Source organism: Ascaphus truei, chromosome 11 (genome assembly GCF_040206685.1).
Source record: "Ascaphus truei isolate aAscTru1 chromosome 11, aAscTru1.hap1, whole genome shotgun sequence".
NCBI classification, from domain to species: Eukaryota; Metazoa; Chordata; class Amphibia; order Anura; family Ascaphidae; genus Ascaphus; species Ascaphus truei.
The window spans coordinates 54,983,680-55,002,170 of NC_134493.1; the positions used below are offsets into that span (position 1 = coordinate 54,983,680).

Here is an 18,491-nt window from a genome sequence, read left to right on the forward strand (position 1 = left end):
TGGAACCCCCAGCCCTCTCTCTCAATGGAACCCCCAGCTCTCTCTCCAGGACCCCCAGCCCTCTCTCTCCAGGACCCCCAGCCCTCTCTCTCCGGGACCCCCAGCCCTCTCTCTCCGGGACCCCCAGCCCTCTCTCTCTGGAACCCCCAGCCCTCTCTCTGGGACCCCCAGCCCTCTCTCTACGGTACCCCCAGCCCTCTCTCTCGGGAACCCCCAGCCCTCTCTCTCTGGGACCCCCAGCCCTCTCTCTCCGGGACCCCCAGCACTCTCTCTCTGTGACCCCCAGCCCTCTCTCTCTGGGACCCCCAGCCCTCTCTCTCCGGGACCCCCAGCCCTCTCTCTCGGGAACCCCCAGCACTCTCTCTCCGGGACCCCCAGCCCTCTCTCTCTCTGGGACCCTCAGCCCTCTCTCTCTGGGACCCCCAGCCCTCTCTCTCTGGGACCCCCAGCCCTCTCTCTCCGGGACCCCCAGCCCTCTCTCTCGTTCAGGTCATTTTTTTGTGTGTGCCTGGGGAATTTTTAAAGAAGAAACCTTCCTTTCAACGCGCGCACACAGGAGCGCACACGGACACGCAACACAATGAGCCGTGTATTCCTTCCCCGAAGCGTGTTGTCGCCGGCTTGGCTGCCGAGTAAGGAGCAGCAGGATTACTCAGCGAGAAAGGGTTTTAAAAAGACAGTTCAAGCGGCACTTAAAAAAACCCTACTTTTAGCTTTTAATATATGCTGCGTTTGATTACCTTTATTGAAAAGTAATTAACTCAGCTGCCAACATCCAGCTTCTACGGGTTCACTAAATGGCCGCCTTCCAGTTTCAATCAATCCTTCAGTCAGTCAGTGTAACTCAGCAGCTACTATGTATTCTTATATTACTAAGATTATCTATTACAATTTGCAGCTCTAACTGTTGGGAACCTTGGCAACCAACTATCACAAACAGGAAAGTGTTGCACAGATCTTGCACTGCTGGGGAAGTGTGCTAACCCTGCTATAGAAATCACAGGATGCTCAGTATATTAAATTAAATAAAAATAGCATTAAGAGTTGAATTGAAAAAATATTGTTTTTTTAGTAAGTATTATCGAATATTACAGAACTGATTTATTTAAAAACAGCACATGCAGGATATTGCATGGATTGCTCCTTTAAAAGCACTTGGCCATGCAACGCCTTGTATTTTTTTATTTATTCGTCGCCAGTTTGGTCGTCCTTGTATTTTATTAATGGAGATATATATATGCCCGCCTTTCACCATTATCACCCAGCACACAGCACTTCCACTGCAGCAAGGGATTCTGGGAAATGACATGCAAATGAGCACTCAGTGCCACTTTTTGCTTCAAAACCATTTTAAACATGGTTCCCTATAGGCTTAAGCTTGCTGCATGGTCACAGCTTTAAGCACAGCCAGGGTTAAGGTGCATAGCCAGTAAACCCACCCAGACAGCCGTTTCAACCTTAATGGGCCTCATCAGTGTGGGGTTGGTTACTGACTATGCAAAGCTGAAGCAGTGAGGATGGGGTTTACCATACTTAGTTAAGTTATGGTGAGTAAAAAAAAGTGACAAAAACCCTCCACAGCAAAGCATATAGCAAATGTAAATACAACTGTATGCTCATCTGCATGTCTTAGGCAGGTCTGCAACCCCGCCTTTCACCATTATCACCCAGCACACAGCACTTCCACTGCAGAAAGGGATTCTGGGAAATGACCCTGGCTGTGCTTAAAGCTGCGACCATGCATATATATATATATATATATATATATATATATATATATATATATATATGTCTCTATTTAGTGGGCTGCTCCAGAGCAGAGTCGGGAGAGAGTCGGAGGAGAGTCAGTGCAGGAGTAGCGCTGAAGCAGAGTCTAAGGATTGTGCTGAAGCACAGTCTGAGCTTGGAGCATGCAAGCGAGAGGAGAGGAGAGACTCAGCCACCTTGAGTAGAGCTGATAGCACCATAGTTCAGGTGGACCAATGCCCCTCACCCCGATGCAGGGGTGATGGGGAGAATCCATTCCCCACCCAGAGGATACCCTCTGAGGTGGGCTGTGGGGTATTGACGCCCCAGCCAGACCATCCTGTCGGAGGATAAACTTGGAGGGAAGGAGAGGAGGAAAGACCTGTACAAAGCGGAGGGTCGAGTGATAAGCGGGACATTGCTGTTGTTGTTGTGGCTGCTTGTTGCCACTGCTGCTGGAGGCACGGATACGATCAATAAAGAGAGACATTACTTTTATATCAGAGACTGTTGTGTGATTCAGGAGCATCCCCCTGGGACCAGGGTTCACTCTTCTATACAGGTCCTATCCCATATCCCTGGGAGTATAGAGGATGGAGGCGCTGCACCACTAAAGCAAATGGAGACTATTACCCCAGAAGCCAGGTCCTGTGATCCCCCAAACCACCGCGGGAGACTCAGGCCCTCCTGTTCCACCCAGGTATGCCAGAACAAATAAAGTGATGCTGCACACCTCAAAAATAGAAAAAAACATACAATTACCGGTGCTCCAGTGTTTGCACGAAAGCCTGCAATCAGTCCAAGACAGATGAATGAAGGAACAAAGGGCACTGCGGATTTGAACAAAATAAACTAATTTATTGAGCCAACACGACGTTTCGACCTAAGTGGTCTTTTTCAAGTGACAATGGCATGCCATTGTCACTTGAAAAAGACCACTTAGGTCGAAACGTCGTGTTGGCTCAATAAATGAGTTTATTTTGTTCAAATCCGCAGTGCCCTTTGTTCCTCCACCCAGGTATGCACCACCCAGTCCATGTAATCCGACCTCACGCACCCTAGATATGTCAGATGAGTCTAGGGGGGGGGGAATATGGGTTACATTTGGAGGCGCTGCTGAGATAAACAGGACAGACTTACAGCAAGGCAGAACAGAAAGGGTGATGTGCACTCTCCGGTCAAGTGCTGAGGAACATAGGGTGCAATTGCACACCGGGGGTAGTCGGGGGAGCGTGGATCGCCGCTCCCGCACAGTACGCCCTGGGAGCCCTAAGCGGGTGGCGTGAGAGGGGTGCATAGCTATAGCTGCCCGAGTCCCTTGAGGCAGATAGTGTGCGGCAACTGGGGGGGTCAGCCTGTTAACTAGTCCAGGGACCATGGCCCAGGGCCCGCGCTATGAGTGGCCAAAAGTAGGAGACGCCCGTACCTAGGGAGATGCCCGGTACTCTAGCTAGCACCCACGAAACGCACCACAGAGCACTTGACGGAACGAACATCGAGCACAGTACACACACAGAAGGGGTTCTGCTAAGCCTGGGGTATGCCACCTCGTATTAGTGGGTACCACATTAAGCATGAGAAGAGAAGTAGGCAGTGTTCAGGAGATCAGTCCGGGTCTAGGAGCAGATTGCACCCTAGACACCGAGAGTAGTACACGATTACATGTGGTGGGCGCATCGACGATGGCAGCCGTCCCTACATGTGCTCCGCGGAGCGAAGGACAATCTAAAATGGCGACAAACGTGCCATCAACGGCCCAGCAGCTCGCAGCAGATCTAAAATGGCGTTTCCCGCCAGTCCTGGAGCGAGCACGTGAGTTGTGCAAAAGAACTTTGCGAGAAATGTGGCGGGAAATGTGCAGGGGTTTGGCGCCAAACCCAGATTCCCTGCAAGAGGAGCGGAGCGGCGCGAAAGCCGAAAGCCCACCCACCTGTGCTGTGACTGGTCAACAAACCAAGTCGCGTCACACTGGAGAGAGGAGGGCCCCGCCTCTAGATTCCACCAGAGGGAGGGGGCATAAGGAGAGCCAATCAGGAGCGTCCTCAGCGAAGGGAGGGACAGGAAGCGAGAGCGAAGAACTTCACTTCTGTCTGGCATTCGAGGAGCAAGGAGCTGAAACCCTAAACTGTTCAACCCCTGAGCTAACCATGTCGGAGATGAGCACTACGATCTATCAGCTACCAGGAGGCTTACTGGTAGTGGAGGTAGCTGAGCACGAATACCTCCGGTGTCTGTGCGTTCACTGCGGGATACCGGGCGCGGTACCCAGCACCAAGGCCCGATGTCCTCAATGTGGCGCGTTTTATCTATGGCCGAATGAGCCGTGGCCTTTGATCGAGACCCCGCGGGGTGCCTCTCCGGGAACGTTAACGGAGGTGGCTGAAGGTAAAGACAAGACTGCCCTGGTTCCCCGTTACTCCCAAGCGGGAGGAACCAAGGCACAGCCCGCAACAGAACCGAGCGAGCTGTCGACGGAGAAGAGCGCGACCGCAGTGGCGGTACCTGAGCGAGACTGTTTTGTACCTATACCCACTGGTTATATCGCCGAAGAACCCGGTGACTCCTTAGCGGAGGAACCGATCCTAATATCCTCGGAGGAAGAGATTGGCGTGCCATCGGTGGCGATGCGCCTACCGGCGAACCACCCCAGCGGTACCAAGAAGGAGCAGACGAGTCCGGAAACCTTCCGAAGGTGAGCGCTGGTGCGGCCGGAGGCCCGTAAGAGTCCCATGGCCGTTGTGACTCCCAGTGCAGCGGGAACGGAGACCGAGACGACCCCGGAGGACCCCAAGATCCTCACACAGCAGCGGAGTGGTAAGGAGACCCCACCACCCCCTTACTTCCGCCAGGCGACAGCAGCGACCGCGGAGGACGAGAAGGAGAGGCTTGCAGCCTACTTGTCCGTCCGTGAACCGGATGCTCCGCCAACGCCCATGCCGGTCCTCGACGCACTTCCGGTGCGTGACCCCGGAGCAGAGGGAGATTCTAAGGGCCCCGCTGATGACGTCATTTCCGGTTCCACCGGAAAACGAGGCCCGGAAGCGCTGTTCTCCTCACGGAGAGTAGCCATGGCCGCTGCAATGGCCACCCTGAAGAGCCAAGGTCCATCGAGAGAGGCACGACACATGGCGGAGAACGCGCCCAAGAAAGCGTCCCTTGGTCGCGGTATCACCCGCTTGCTGGACAATGACATGAACGTTGCCCCTGCCCCAAATCATAGCTCCCTCGCCCCGGCCACTGCCCCTGCCCAGTCACGAGTATTGCCACCGGGACCTAGCGGGGATAAATTAAGCAAATACCCGAAGTATTCCAAGGACTTGCGGGACTGGGAATTGAGCGATGAGGGGTCGGATGGGGAAATACCTTACTCGAGTGTAATACCTGTGTCAAACCCTGTGCCATTTTCTCCTAGCGCTAGAGGGAGAGCCCGAGGGTCACATACTCCAGCAGAGTCTGGGCCTGTTCCGAAGGTGGTTCAAAAGATGAACCCTACCAGGTACTTTAATGCCAAAGGGAGGAGAGATTGCTCGCGCTCTACGGAGGCGGGACGTCCGGGGTTTCCTCGCAGGCAGAATCTGAGGTAGAGCACACTAGTCAGTCTACAGAGTACGAGCACCGTGACAAATGGTGGGCGCCCCTGTTTACTGGGTACCATGCCGGGATGGACCGTATACGGTTCCTGCTCATTAAGAGTAATATCGTAGACCATTGGTGGGCAACTGGTGCCTTTACTCCGCAGGAGGTGGAGGATGAGATAGATCATAGGTTCCGGGACATCGAGCAGAAACTCATTAAAACCAGGGGCCCCAGTATTCTATATGACGAAATTGCTCCGGAAGAGCCAGAGTTTTGGGTACTGCCAAGCAGGGCGGGGCACCGCAAACTCACTAAATTGAGTCGTGCCGACAGAGCCATAGTGGCTAGGTATAGGCAGTCGCATGGATATGAGTACCCTTATGTACCTGAGCCCATCATGAGGGAGATAGAAGAGAATCGGGATAGTTGGCTCAGAGAGGCTGTGCAGGAATATCTTCGGACCAAGTTTGGTCAGGGAGGTTATCATAATGAGTATAAAATAAGCGAGCTGGTTAGGATCTGGAGCATAGGGAGGTGCATATACATGCACAGCGTGATGTATCGACCGGAGCATGGGTCGGTGCAATCTTTCTATGTGACCATCACGGATCATAATGGGCGGAGAATAAGAAAGCCAGATCCAAAACATTATTTGTAGGGTTCTCCATGTTAGGAGTACCCGGTTGTATTATTAAACTACCTCATATGCAATGTATGATGACAATGCCATGATATGTGCTGTTTCCCAGGTTGTTCGCCGCAGGATGGTGCTGCTAAACCTAGGTCCAAGTGGGGACCATTGGATTCCACCAGAGGGAGAGTGTAGCCCCCTGTAAACAGCACCGGCTATACCTATCTCCTTCCTACTGTGGTAAGACCTGTTAAGGGCAGGCACCAGTAGTGATCATGGGTTTCCCCCACTTGAAGCCTTGACTTGATTGATGGAGGTAGGCCCCCTGACTCTGTGTGCAGGCAGTGACACAGGGGAGGGGCCTGCTGACATCATGATAGGCGGGGCTGTCTCTATTTAGTGGGCTGCTCCAGAGCAGAGTCGGGAGAGAGTCGGAGGAGAGTCAGTGCAGGAGTAACGCTGAAGCAGAGTCTAAGGATTGTGCTGAAGCACAGTCTGAGCTTGGAGCATGCAAGCGAGAGGAGAGGAGAGACTCAGCCACCTTGAGTAGAGCTGATAGCACCATAGTTCAGGTGGACCAATGCCCCTCACCCCAATGCAGGGGTGATGGGGAGAATCCATTCCCCACCCAGAGGATACCCTCTGAGGTGGGCTGTGGGGTATTGACGCCCCAGCCAGACCATCCTGTCGGAGGATAAACTTGGAGGGAAGGAGAGGAGGAAAGACCTGTACAAAGCGGAGGGTCGAGTGATAAGCGGGACATTGCTGTTGTTGTTGTGGCTGCTTGTTGCCACTGCTGCCGGAGGCACGGATCCCATCAATAAAGAGAGACATTACTTTTATATCAGAGTCTGTTGTGTGATTCAGGAGCATCCCCCTGGGACCAGGGTTCACTCTTCTATACAGGTCCTATCCCACATCCCTGGGAGTATAGAGGATGGAGGCGCTGCACCACTAAAGCAGGAGGCTATTACCCCAGAAGCCAGGTCCTGTGATCCCCCACACCACCGCGGGAGACTAAGGCCCTCCTGTTCCACCCAGGTATGCACCACCCAGTCCATGTAATCCGCCCTCACGCACCCTAGATATGTCAGATGAGTCTAGGGGGGGGGGGGGATATGGGTTACATATATATACAGTGGTCGACAAATCACCAAAAAATCTACTCGCCCAATAAAAAAATCTACTCGCCACCTAGTACCAAACGTGTGATGCCTGGGCCAATAGTAGCTCGCCGCGATGTTAAATCCACTCGCCCGGGGCGTGCAAATGTATAGGTTTGTCGAACACTGTATATATATATATATATATATAGTATATGCGGGGAGGGGGCTTTTATAAGGAGGGGTATTTTGAAATTGTGAAGCAATCTTGAATAAGTCCTAGTGGTGGCCATCTTTCACACGTCCTGCAAATATATGATAAGGGTTGCCAGGTGGCTTCTCCAAAAATACTGGACTCAATGGTGAAAGGTGCGTCAGGTCACTTGTCCAGGGAGGAAAATACCGGACACATACATGTCCAGTATTACCTCTCATTTTGTACTGGTCAGAGTGTCCAAATACAGGACAGTTCAATACCGGACACCTGGCCACCCTATATATGATAAATATATATGCGGGGGAGCATATAGGGGGGGGAGCCACCTGTGCTGAAGCAAGGACTGATTGAGCCGCCTGTGCTGAAGCTGGGACTGATTTAGCCACCTGTGCTGAAGCAAGGACTGATTGAGCCACCTGTGCTGAAGCCGGGACTGATTGAGACACCTGTGCTGAAGCAGGGACTGATTTAGCCACCTGTGCTGAAGCAAGGACTGATTGAGCCATCTGTGCTGAAGCAGGGACTGATTTAGCCACCTGTGCTGAAGCTGGGACTGATTGAGCCACTTGTGCAGAAGCAGGGATATCCTTAATACCTGACCTGTTGGTGGCCCTTGAGAACTCCCTCCTACTGCCTCTGTACGTTCTCCCTACCTACCAATTAGACTGTAAGCTCCTCGGGGCAGGGACTCCTCTTCCTTAATGTCTAAAGCGCTTATTCCCATGATCTGTTATTTATATTATCTGTTATTTATATGATTACCACGTGTATTACTGCTGTGACGCGCTATGTACATTAATGGCGCTATATAAAGAAAGACATACAATACAATACAATACTGGCGTTGGCCGCCCCTGGAATAGGACCTAACCCCGCACACCGGGGAGAGAGGCGTCTGTACAGACGGTGACGTATTAACAGGAAGAAACTTATTCATTTCTAGACTTCGTAAATAAAACGTCCCCAATGCAATATCCCGGCACAGCGTTCCACGCGGCTCCAGCATGTAGCGAGCCGCGCCAGCATGTAGCGAGCCGCGCCAACATGTAGCGAGCCGCGCCAACATGTAGCGGGCCGCACCAGCATGTAGCGAGCAGCGCCAACACGTAGCGAGCCGCGCCAGCACGTAGCGAGCGGCGCCAACATGTAGCGAGCGGCGCCAACATGTAGCGAGCCGCGCCAGCACGTAGCGAGCGGCGCCAACATGTAGCGAGCGGCACCAACACGTAGCGAGCGGCGCCAGCACGTAGCGAGCGGCGCCAACATGTAGCGAGCCGCGCCAGCAGGTAGCGAGCCGCGCCCGCCTTAAACACAAGAAATCAACATTTATGTAACCGGGTCAAATCTTTTACTAAGCTGGAAATGATCATTTTTTGTTGTTGTTGCTAAAAGCTGAAAGGAGTAGATCCTTTGGGAAATGAAGCCCCTTTCTGTGGCTAAAGGAAAGGAAGTGGGCTGGTCAGGGTGTCAATAAACAGGGAGGGGAGTAAGAATTCACATGGATTTGAAGCCAAAGGTGGCACGGTGTGCTCATTTGCATGTCATTTCCCAGAATCCCTTGCTGCAGCGGAAGCGCTGTTGGCTGGGAGATAACGGGGAGGGCTGCAGACCTGTCCGAGACGTGCGAGGGTGCTCACTAGTGATGTTTGTATTTGCTGAATAAGAATGTAAGACTAAGACACTTTTAACACTTTGCGTGAGTCACCACGGCAGCTCTGTAATGTTATGCAATGCAACACCGTGAGCGTTCTTCATAGCCAAGGCGACAGAGCACAGAGGAGGGGTCCAAACCTTACATCAGTGTTTCCCAACTCCAGGCCTCCGGGAACCCCAACAGGTCAGGTCTTAAGGATACCCCTGCTCCAGCACAGGTGGCTCAGTCAGAATGACTGAGCCGCTGATTGACCCACCTGTGCTGGAGCAGGGATATCCTTAAGACCTGACCTGTTGGGGTTTCCTGAGGACTGGAGTTGGGAAACACTGCCTTAGATGTAGACACGACTAGGGCTAATATTGATGCAAAAATCCAGTTTGAGCAGTGATGCTTCAGCGAGATATATCATCATCATCCTCTCCAGCCCTGGTCTCCCCACTGCTGGATGAAGCCCCCCAATGATCTCCCTGGTACTGCGGTTACAGCCTCTTCTCCACGTCGCTCCCACACATTCCCTCATCCCATCCTCTCCAGCCCTGGTCTCCCCACTGCTGGGTGAAGCCCCCCAATGATCTCCCTGGTACTGCGGTTACAGCCTCTCTTCTCCACGTCGCTCCCACACATTCCCTCATCCCATCCTCTCCAGCCCTGGTCTCCCCACTGCTGGATGAAGCCCCCCCAATGATCTCCCCAGTACTGCGGTTACAGCCTCTCTTCTCCACGGCGCTCCCACACATTTCCAGACTCCATCATCCCATCTTACTTTTGGTCGTCATCTCGGCCTTTTGATGACCCTAAGGAATCCAGTCGAGCGCCATCTGTGTCCAGGGATGGTCATGGCTTCTTGCGACATGTCCGACCCGCCGCCATTTTAATTTCCTCCCCCTTGTGGTGATGTCACAGACTTTTGTTTGGTTTCAAACACATTCATTCTTTTCCCCCCCGTCTCTTCGGGTAATACCCAGCATGCATCTCTCCATACCTCTTTGAGGTGTCTGAAGCTTCTGATTGGTCATACAGTATATGTAACAGGGCCGGCTGGGCCCGGTGTAAAGTGAGATTTGCGCGGCTTCTTACCTCCTTTGGACCAGACATCTCCTGCTACAATACATCCTGTGATGACGTCTTGTGACGCGCAGGGCCTCTTGCCCGCCCATGCATCGTGTGACACCGCGTTGTCATGGCGACGCGTTGTCACATGGTAGCAGGAGGACATGCCAGCACTTACAGAGGCCCCGCGCTCTCCCCCGACCAATGGCGGATTTACAAATCTGCTGCCCGTAGGCGCTTACCTGTGTCTGCCGCCTGTGTCTGCTGCCCTGCTACCCCTTTCAGAATCCATCGTCAAATGACGCCGGGACGTCACCAATGTGACGTCGCACGGTGTCGGGTTACCATGGTAATGCGACGTCATGACGTCACGCCGTCATGGTTGCCATGGCAACGAGACGCCATGTGACGTCGTTTGTGACGTCTGCGACGTCATTTGACACTCAATTTTGAAGGAGAAACAGGGCGGCAGTACGGAGGCGGCCTGCGCAGGTAAGTAAGTCCCTTCCCATTAGGTCCGATAGGCCGAGAGCGCGGCAACTGCAAATGGGGGCCGACATTTTTTTTTGTTGGTGCCTTAGGCCCGGGCCTAACGGGAAATCTGGCCCTGCCTTTGACAATCATAGTTTACATGTTGTGGTGGTTTGCTGAGGAAGGTTTCATCTCCATTCATCTAAGACCGCTAACTAGCACAGGGCTGCGCAAACTGGGTGGCGTGGTTTTTTGGGGGTCGCAGAGGTCCCGCGCTCTCACCCAGGGCATTCAAATGAAATGCCGAGGGACCGCGCGAGGCCTCTGTAACTCACTTACCTTCTCTCCGACGGCTTCGGTGACGCATTGCCATGGCAACGCGACGGCATGGTCATGTGACACGCGGCGTCATTTGACATCAGATACCAGGTTGGGGGGGGGGGTGTGAGCACTGGGGCAGGGCAGGCAGGGGGGCGCAGGGCCGAAAGATTTTTCTGGGGGGGCGCGGGCGGTTGCAGAGGCCCCGTGCTCTTCCCCAAGGCATTTAAATGAAATGCCGGGGGATCGCGTGAGGCCTCTGCCACTCAACTTACCGTGATTCAGGCGGCTGTGTGATGCGTCGCACGTGCGCGGGTCACATGACGTGACATGACCCCCCCCAGCGTCATTTGACGCAGCACCAATGTAGGGGGCAAAGGGCGCGAGCTCCGGGGCAGGTAAGACACGGCGCGGCTGCAAAAGTTTGCGCTCCCCTGACTTAGCATATGGAATCGGTTCCTACACAACAATGGGTTAATGCCATTACTGCCTTTATTCTGTTATTCAATGAAGGGCGGCCATTTATATTACATTGTGTGTGTATTGCTGCTAACACGCACTGCGTACTTAGCTGGGGTTACATAGTTACATAGTCACATAGTTACATAGTAGATGAGGTTGAGAAAAGACGTACGTCCATCAAGTTCAACCTGTGCTAAATTTAGATACTGTATCCTTTATTTGTAGTGACAGCACTGCGCGCGAGGATATATAATCTGAATATTGTACTCCCTTTCCGTTTGCATTTCCCACCTCCGATCTGAATGAAACTCCCGCCAGCGAATGTTCCCTCACCGCGCTCCCAAAGGGCGATATGTTTTCTTTCCGATCCGTGCTTTATTTGGGCAGGGGAAGGCCTCGGAAAGCCGAGGGTCCCTTGCAAAACAACTTATTGGTGCCGCTGGCTTTCTGCGAAAGATTGGGCCACGAAAGTAACCATTTTCAGTGATGTTCAGCCCGGTGATAAACACCGCGTTACTTCTTTCTCCGGGCGCACCGACTTTGGGATGTTCACACGTTTTATCACGTTCTGTTTCACCGATGTAACGCTGGCTTCCCGATCACGTCCCAAGCACGGAAAGGAAGGGAACATCCAATGTACCTGCAAATTTGAGTCCTGACAACAAGTCTTATCACCAAAAGGCAGATAAAAAGTTTGTAAACCCCCCCTCTCCCCCCCCCATTTTTTTCTACCATTGAAAGTTTCAAAATGATTTAAAAAGAATTATACTTTTTATTTTATTTAAGAAAAACAAACAAGACCAATTACTCCTATTCATATTCCATCTTCGACTTGGAAGTTTTTGGTATGTGCTGAGCTGCAGGGGTGCTCAACTCCAGTCCCTAACAGATCATGTTTTAAGGATATCCCTGCTTCAGCACAGGTGACTTAATCAGTGGCTCAGTCGACTGAGCCACCTGTGCTGGAGCAGGAACTAATTGAGCCACCTGTGCTGATGCAGATTGATTGAGCCACCTGTGCTGATGCAGATTGATTGAGCCACCTGTGCTGAAGCAGGGGTATCCTGAAAACCAGACCTGTTTGGCGGGCTTGATGACTGGAGTTGAGCACCCGACTTGAAAATCAACATTTATAACATCTGCCCCATGTATATAATTTCCCACTTGCAAGGTAAACATCCTTTTAATGGACGATTTCTAGCAGATAGAAAGTGGATTCCATTTTTATTTTTGGTTTTATTGACTCTGGCAGGCACTACCTCTCTCCACAATGAGTGCTAGCAGCGCCATATGCAAGCAAGGCGTAGCAGCACGATGGCAGCCATTTCCCCCCCAGAATCCTTCAGGGTGGCAAACTGGCACAAAACCAGCGGCAAATAAAATTCACAACATTTCTCCAGGGGAAGCGACCCGCTGCTTTCCATTGGACTTTTTTTTAATCGATAAACTCTGGGGGCAGTTTTGAGAAAGGCTTTGAGAAAAGATCCGGCATATAACCCTGCGGGATTTCTAACTACATATGATGTCATTTCTGTGCCATAGTTGGTACACAGAGACTTTGCCGCCCTGGTTAAACCTGAAGCGTTGGCAAACGCTCAAACCGTGTGCATCAGAAACGCCGGGGGGCTTCGACTTCTTCAAATCTCCCGGCGGGTAAGAATCCGGAGTTACAAACCCGGGCAAAAATGGGGAAAATACGAAATTCGAAAAGTGTTGTATTCGCCAATTAGAAGAATTGTCCTTACCCCCCACCCAGCTTAGATGAAACCACGAATAAAAAAACAGTTGAGAAAGATTTAATTGAGGCAAGAAGATGAAATATATATATATATATATATATATATATATACTAGCTGAGAGAACCGAAAATAGCCGTGTTAGTCCAGTTGCGATAGTGCAGAATAAATGAGTTCTTCAGTATTAGGTGATACTTTTTTTATTGGACTAACAATTTATGTCATAGGACAAGCTTTCGAGAGTTCTCCTCTCTTCCTCAGGTCAAGCAATCAGTATTGGGTTATACTAAGTATACTGAAGAACTCATTTATTCTGCACTATATATATATATATATATATATATATATATATATATATATATATATATATATACATGTAGAGGTATCAGTACCGTGTTAGCCAAGCTTCAAAAATCAAAAAATAAATAGATGATACCGTTCTGTGGCTAACGAAATGCTTTTATTTGTGCGAACTTTCGAGATACACTGATCTCTTCTTCCGGCGATGTTACAATGAATGAAGCAAGCAAAGGGAATACTTAATAACAGTGTCTCTTGGAATGTTATCTGTGCTTGTCCTTCCCCCGGTGTGGATGAGATTTATGGCTAGAGGTGTTAAATGGTTCCCGAAAGAAAGTGATGTAAGAGTGTGTGTATCTGTGTGAATATAAATGAATGGAGAGCCCACAGTATATACAGTGCTTTATAAAAGGTGTGTGTGGAGTGGGAATTAATATAAATGGTGTGGGTAGGTGTGGAAATGTGAGAGATTGTAGCATAACTAAAAGTGTGTGTAGATACTATGTGGTCCCTATTGGTGTATAGGGATGGAAAAACAAGGAGTATTAGTATGTGTAAGAGACAGCTGTGTGTGCATACATATAGCACAGTATGTACAGACATGGCCTTTAGCGCTCATGGGAAGAGAGTTCACTTGTGTCAGTAATGACTCATAAAATGTCGATCTCTGTTTAGGCCACCGCTAAGTGTCCCGAACAGTTGCATAAATTTGTATTCATGCAACCGTCTCTGTTTCGGTGTTTTAAGATTACCTTTGAGTATGGCAACCCTCAGATCGTTCATCTTATGGCCAGAGTCAGAGAAATGTTCGCCGACAGGACCGTCTCTTGTTCCGCGTGTGATGCTGTGGCGATGCAGGTTCATTCTCTTGTTTAGCCCCTGCCCCGTCTCACCTATGTAGTAGCAGCCCCCTGGGCATTGCATGCACATGATGAGGTACACGACATTGCTGGAGGAACAGGTGAACCTTCCTCTGATTTTGTATATATATATATTTGTTTTTCTTCAAAAGACACAAAAAGATTTCATATGAAAAGATTCTATAAATCATCCAATATTTATTGTAGTTTATTGCTGAACAATGTCTGAGGCGCTGATTTCTTTTCTCTTTTTATTCATAGTTACACTGATATGTTTTCAGAGGAATATTCAAGTAAACATTTCCATTATTTTCCGCCATAATATCCAGGTTTTTTTTCCCCTTTTTCTTTGACTATACAACAACAATAAATAGAATTTAAAAAAGGGGCGTACAAAGCTAATTCTGTTCCTACCCTCCCACATCCTAGAAATACGAAGCCTGGCTTAGAAAAAAAATTTTCTTTAGAACTTTCATACTTTTTTTGCGTGCTGAGTCGTCATTAATATTTATTATTTATTAATATTAATAATAATACTAAAATTTAAAAAACACAACAGACTTCTGCACATTAGTTAAATATCTTGATAAATCAGATGTTGGGGGATCAGAAGACGGTAAACGGGGAGAAAAAAAATAACGTATTCAAAGATAGCGCTATTTCTTCTGTGCTATAGGGGAGGGGTGCTCGACGCCAGTCCTTAAGAACCTCCCAACAGGTCAGGTTTTCAGGATATCCCTGCTTCAGCACAGGTGTCTAAATCAGTCCCAGCTTCAGCACAGGTGGCTCAATCAGTCCCTGCTTCAGCCCGGGTGGCTCAATCAGAGGCTCAGTCGAAGGATTGAGCCACCTGGGCTGAAGCAGGGATATCATGAAAGCCTGACCTGTTGGGGGGGGTCTTAAGGGCTGGAGTTGAGCGCCCCTGCTATAGAGGGACAGCGATGTATTGCAGGACCCTGCGACACTGAAGTGTTAAATTAAAGAGACAGGGCCTCCTCTCGCCCTGTTATACATCTCTGCATATATGGATGGGGTAACATTTGTGGTCCATGTGTTCTATATAATACAAATATCCCACGCCCCCCCCCCCCCCCACCACCCACCCCCAAAAAAATACAACTAGCCACAGTGAAGAGAAAATTACAACTGCATTAACATTATTTAATAATATCTCTTTTAAAATCTATTTATTTACACAAGCTGGCGACTTCATTTTTCATTTCCCTTTCTGTTTTGTTCTCAGGAATTATTATTATTATTATTTTTTTTCATTATGTTAAAAAGCTATATTACATATAAAAATAAAACATCTGATTGGAGGGTCTGCTTTAGCTCTGGCTTCCTTCATCAGTCTTCAAAAATAATATACATAATAATAATAATAATAAAATTAATAATTATAATAGTCGGCAGTGCAAGGAGGAATAGGAGCTAGGGGGTAACACTTAAAAAAAGGCATGTCCTTATCTTTTCATGGTTGGCACTCTCTGTGACCTCAATGGAAAGAAATGAAGGGGTTAAGGGTACCCCCCCTCCTCCCACCCCACCTCTTCCCAACTCCTCTGCTGTCAACAAGTACCAAGCAGTCAAGGGGTCAAAGGATCCTGTCCACCATCCACTGTGTCCTTCCCCAGTGTCACTGGCAACAGGTTCTTTGCCCTTCAACGTTGAAGGGGTTAAACCACTGCCCCCCCTATCACTCTTCACCAGCCCAGTCTGGGGGCAAAAGTTAGCAGGAGCATTTGCACTCTGAGATAATGGGGTATTGGACTGGGATCCAGGTGCAGTACCTCTGTCTGGACCAGCCCTGGCAGTACCACCTCAAGAAGGTCTTGGTGACTGACTTGATGGGCTTGCAGTACATGCCCTCTGGGAAGGAGCAGGACTTTTCTGAGAAGCAGTGTCCCTCCTTGATGTACCTTGGCCAAAACCGGACCCCCAGGTCCTTCCAGGTGTACAGCACAGGGCAGTAGGTGTAAGCCCACAGCCACTGCAAGAACTTCCTGCGGGCCTTCTTGCCCATCCTGATCCTCCCACCATAAGGTGCCTCACTGAGGTCCATTTTCTTCAGCTCCAAGGGGAGCAAGCCAAGGCTTTTAGACTTGGTCAACGAGTCCTGAGTGGACGTATTCACGTGGTTTGGCCAATCCACCGCCATGAAGTTTGGGTCAAAGTTGCTGCCCAGCTTTTTTCTCAATGTCCTCTCATCCAGGTCCTGCTCCTTTGGGTCCTGCTCCGGATCTGGGTGCTCAATGATGTCCTTCACGGGCAGGTGTTCACTAGGAGAGGGCCTGAGCCTGAGATTAGGTTGGCAGGACCCCTGACGATGAACTAGAAACAAGCAGGAGCAAAGCAGAATAGCCTCAGGCAGCTTCATCCTCTTCATGATGTCCAAACCTCCTCCCACCCCCCACCCCTTTCAATGAAGAACAATGTCGTCGTCGTCGTCCCCCGCCCACCCTCTCAACCAATATTTATAGAACTTCTGGATACCAAAGAGCAACAATGGACAGCATTAATCCACAGGCAGGAATTCAGGACACAGTGGAGCCAAGAAGGCACATGGGTTCTGGTCAATGGTTCGCCCCAAAACAAAATGCGTATATTCTCTCCCTGGCCTGCTTTGCAGGGCTCAGAAATAGACACAAAGTCCAGAGAAGGCGCTTTAAATAGATCAGTGGTGTGTGTGACACACACACACAGATGGATATATGTGATCTCCAGTCTTAGTCCCTGGCTGGTCACAGAGCAGGAGCTGTCCCGGGACAGCCACACAAGGTAGGCACAGATACTGTATTCCAAACTTTCTCCAGCCTTATTTTATTCTCCCATTTTGCCCTTCCTCAGGCTCTCAGGACATCGAAATTCATAGAGGTCTTGTCTCCATCGCCATGGTGACAGCTGTACCATCCAGGACAACTTGTCTAGACTTTGAGACACAGTCTGGCGTGAGGTTGGAGCCAAAGGAATAATATTAAAATACAACCCTTTTAACTTGGAAAAACAGAGACACAAATGTACAGCATTATCCCTTCCACACACACACACACACACACAACTGATATATATTATATATATATAATTTTACACTTTACTATATACTCCTTGATTATGTCCAGTTATTACAAAATGGGGAAAATCATTCAAACAAAAAATAAGAGATGTCTTTTTTTTGTTAAATTGTCCCAAGAAGACCCCATAAGAGTTCCAGACCTGCAGCATTCTAAGTCTTCATCTTCTCACTCTCTCCCATGACTTTGAATGACTCCTTTATGCAGAAGGGCTGTGGTGTTGAGGGCTCCTTATCCTGGGAAGCTGCTGTGTGTGAATTGGGGGGTTGTCACAATTCCTCTGGCTCCAGCCTTTGTGGAGAGGCTAGCTAGTCTTTGTTGCTGTTAAAAAGCAAATGCAAAGGCAGTGGAGAGCAGTTAGCCACCATACACATGGAGCTGTGTGTGTGTGATGTGGGGAGTGAGCTCCCTTCTTTCCTCTCTCTTCTGCCTGGGAGAGAATGCTGTTTGGGTGCAAATGAAACGATGTTGGTTGGGGAGAAGGAAACACCAGGACCCCCCTGTACAATTCAGTATGGGGGTGCTGCTGAAAAGGCAGAGCTGCTCCCAAATAAATCACATTGCCAGGCTAAGGCTCATTTCCAGATGTCCTTCAAAGTTCACCATGGTGCCTTCTTCTGTGGATGCCCCCAGGGTTTCTGCCTGTGTCCTTCTGCAGTGACCAGATGGGTGCTGGTGAAGCAGCAGGTTGTAGATGCAGAAGGTGCCACCAGTCAGATGCAGATCTGCAGATCTGAAAGGTGTGATGTGCTCTGCTGGGTGTCCCCTGCTGCAGCTCTATCTCCAAGAAGCAGGTGCCTGCCCAGGGTCTCTCCCTTCTGCTGTACCTGTCTCAGCCCCCTTCTCTCTGCAGGGCTTGTGCAGAAATAGTGTCTCTCCTCCACTGCTACACCCTTCTTAAATGTGCTCAGCTCTCCCCTTCCAAAGCAAGTTAAATATCTCCCCCTGATGGTGTGAATTGTCAACTGACACTGCCCACTGCAGACACTCCCCCCAACACACACACACACACACACACACACACACACACATACACACACTCCCTGACTGACAGGCTCTCCACAACACCCCCCCCCCCCCTCCCCAAACCCTAACCAATTGGGGAAATTCCTACTGGGTCCTAAATCCCATCTTCCCCCCGGACAGCTCTTAACCCCATAAGTGCAGGAGACGTACAGAACATTGCACTGGGGAGGGGGGGCTACTTGTTTCTCTGTTACTTGATCTGCAATTATTCTGACCACATTAAATATGTCTTTGAACACTGTGCCATTAAGTGTGGGTAATTATTATTAT

At 49.9% G+C, this 18,491-nt stretch overlaps 1 protein-coding gene across 1 annotated transcript; it reads right to left on the reverse strand.

Moving 5' to 3' along the window:
- Positions 1-15,253: 15,253 nt before the first annotated feature.
- LOC142463536 (noggin-2-like) lies at positions 15,254-18,135 on the reverse strand. The gene is made up of 2 exons (XM_075566414.1): positions 17,338-18,135; positions 15,254-17,067 (listed from the first exon to the last, which is right to left on the reverse strand). Exon 2 carries the CDS (start codon positions 16,508-16,510, stop codon positions 15,854-15,856), a length of 657 nt encoding a protein of 218 aa, XP_075422529.1. The 5' UTR covers positions 16,511-17,067; positions 17,338-18,135; the 3' UTR covers positions 15,254-15,853.
- Positions 18,136-18,491: the final 356 nt, after the last annotated feature.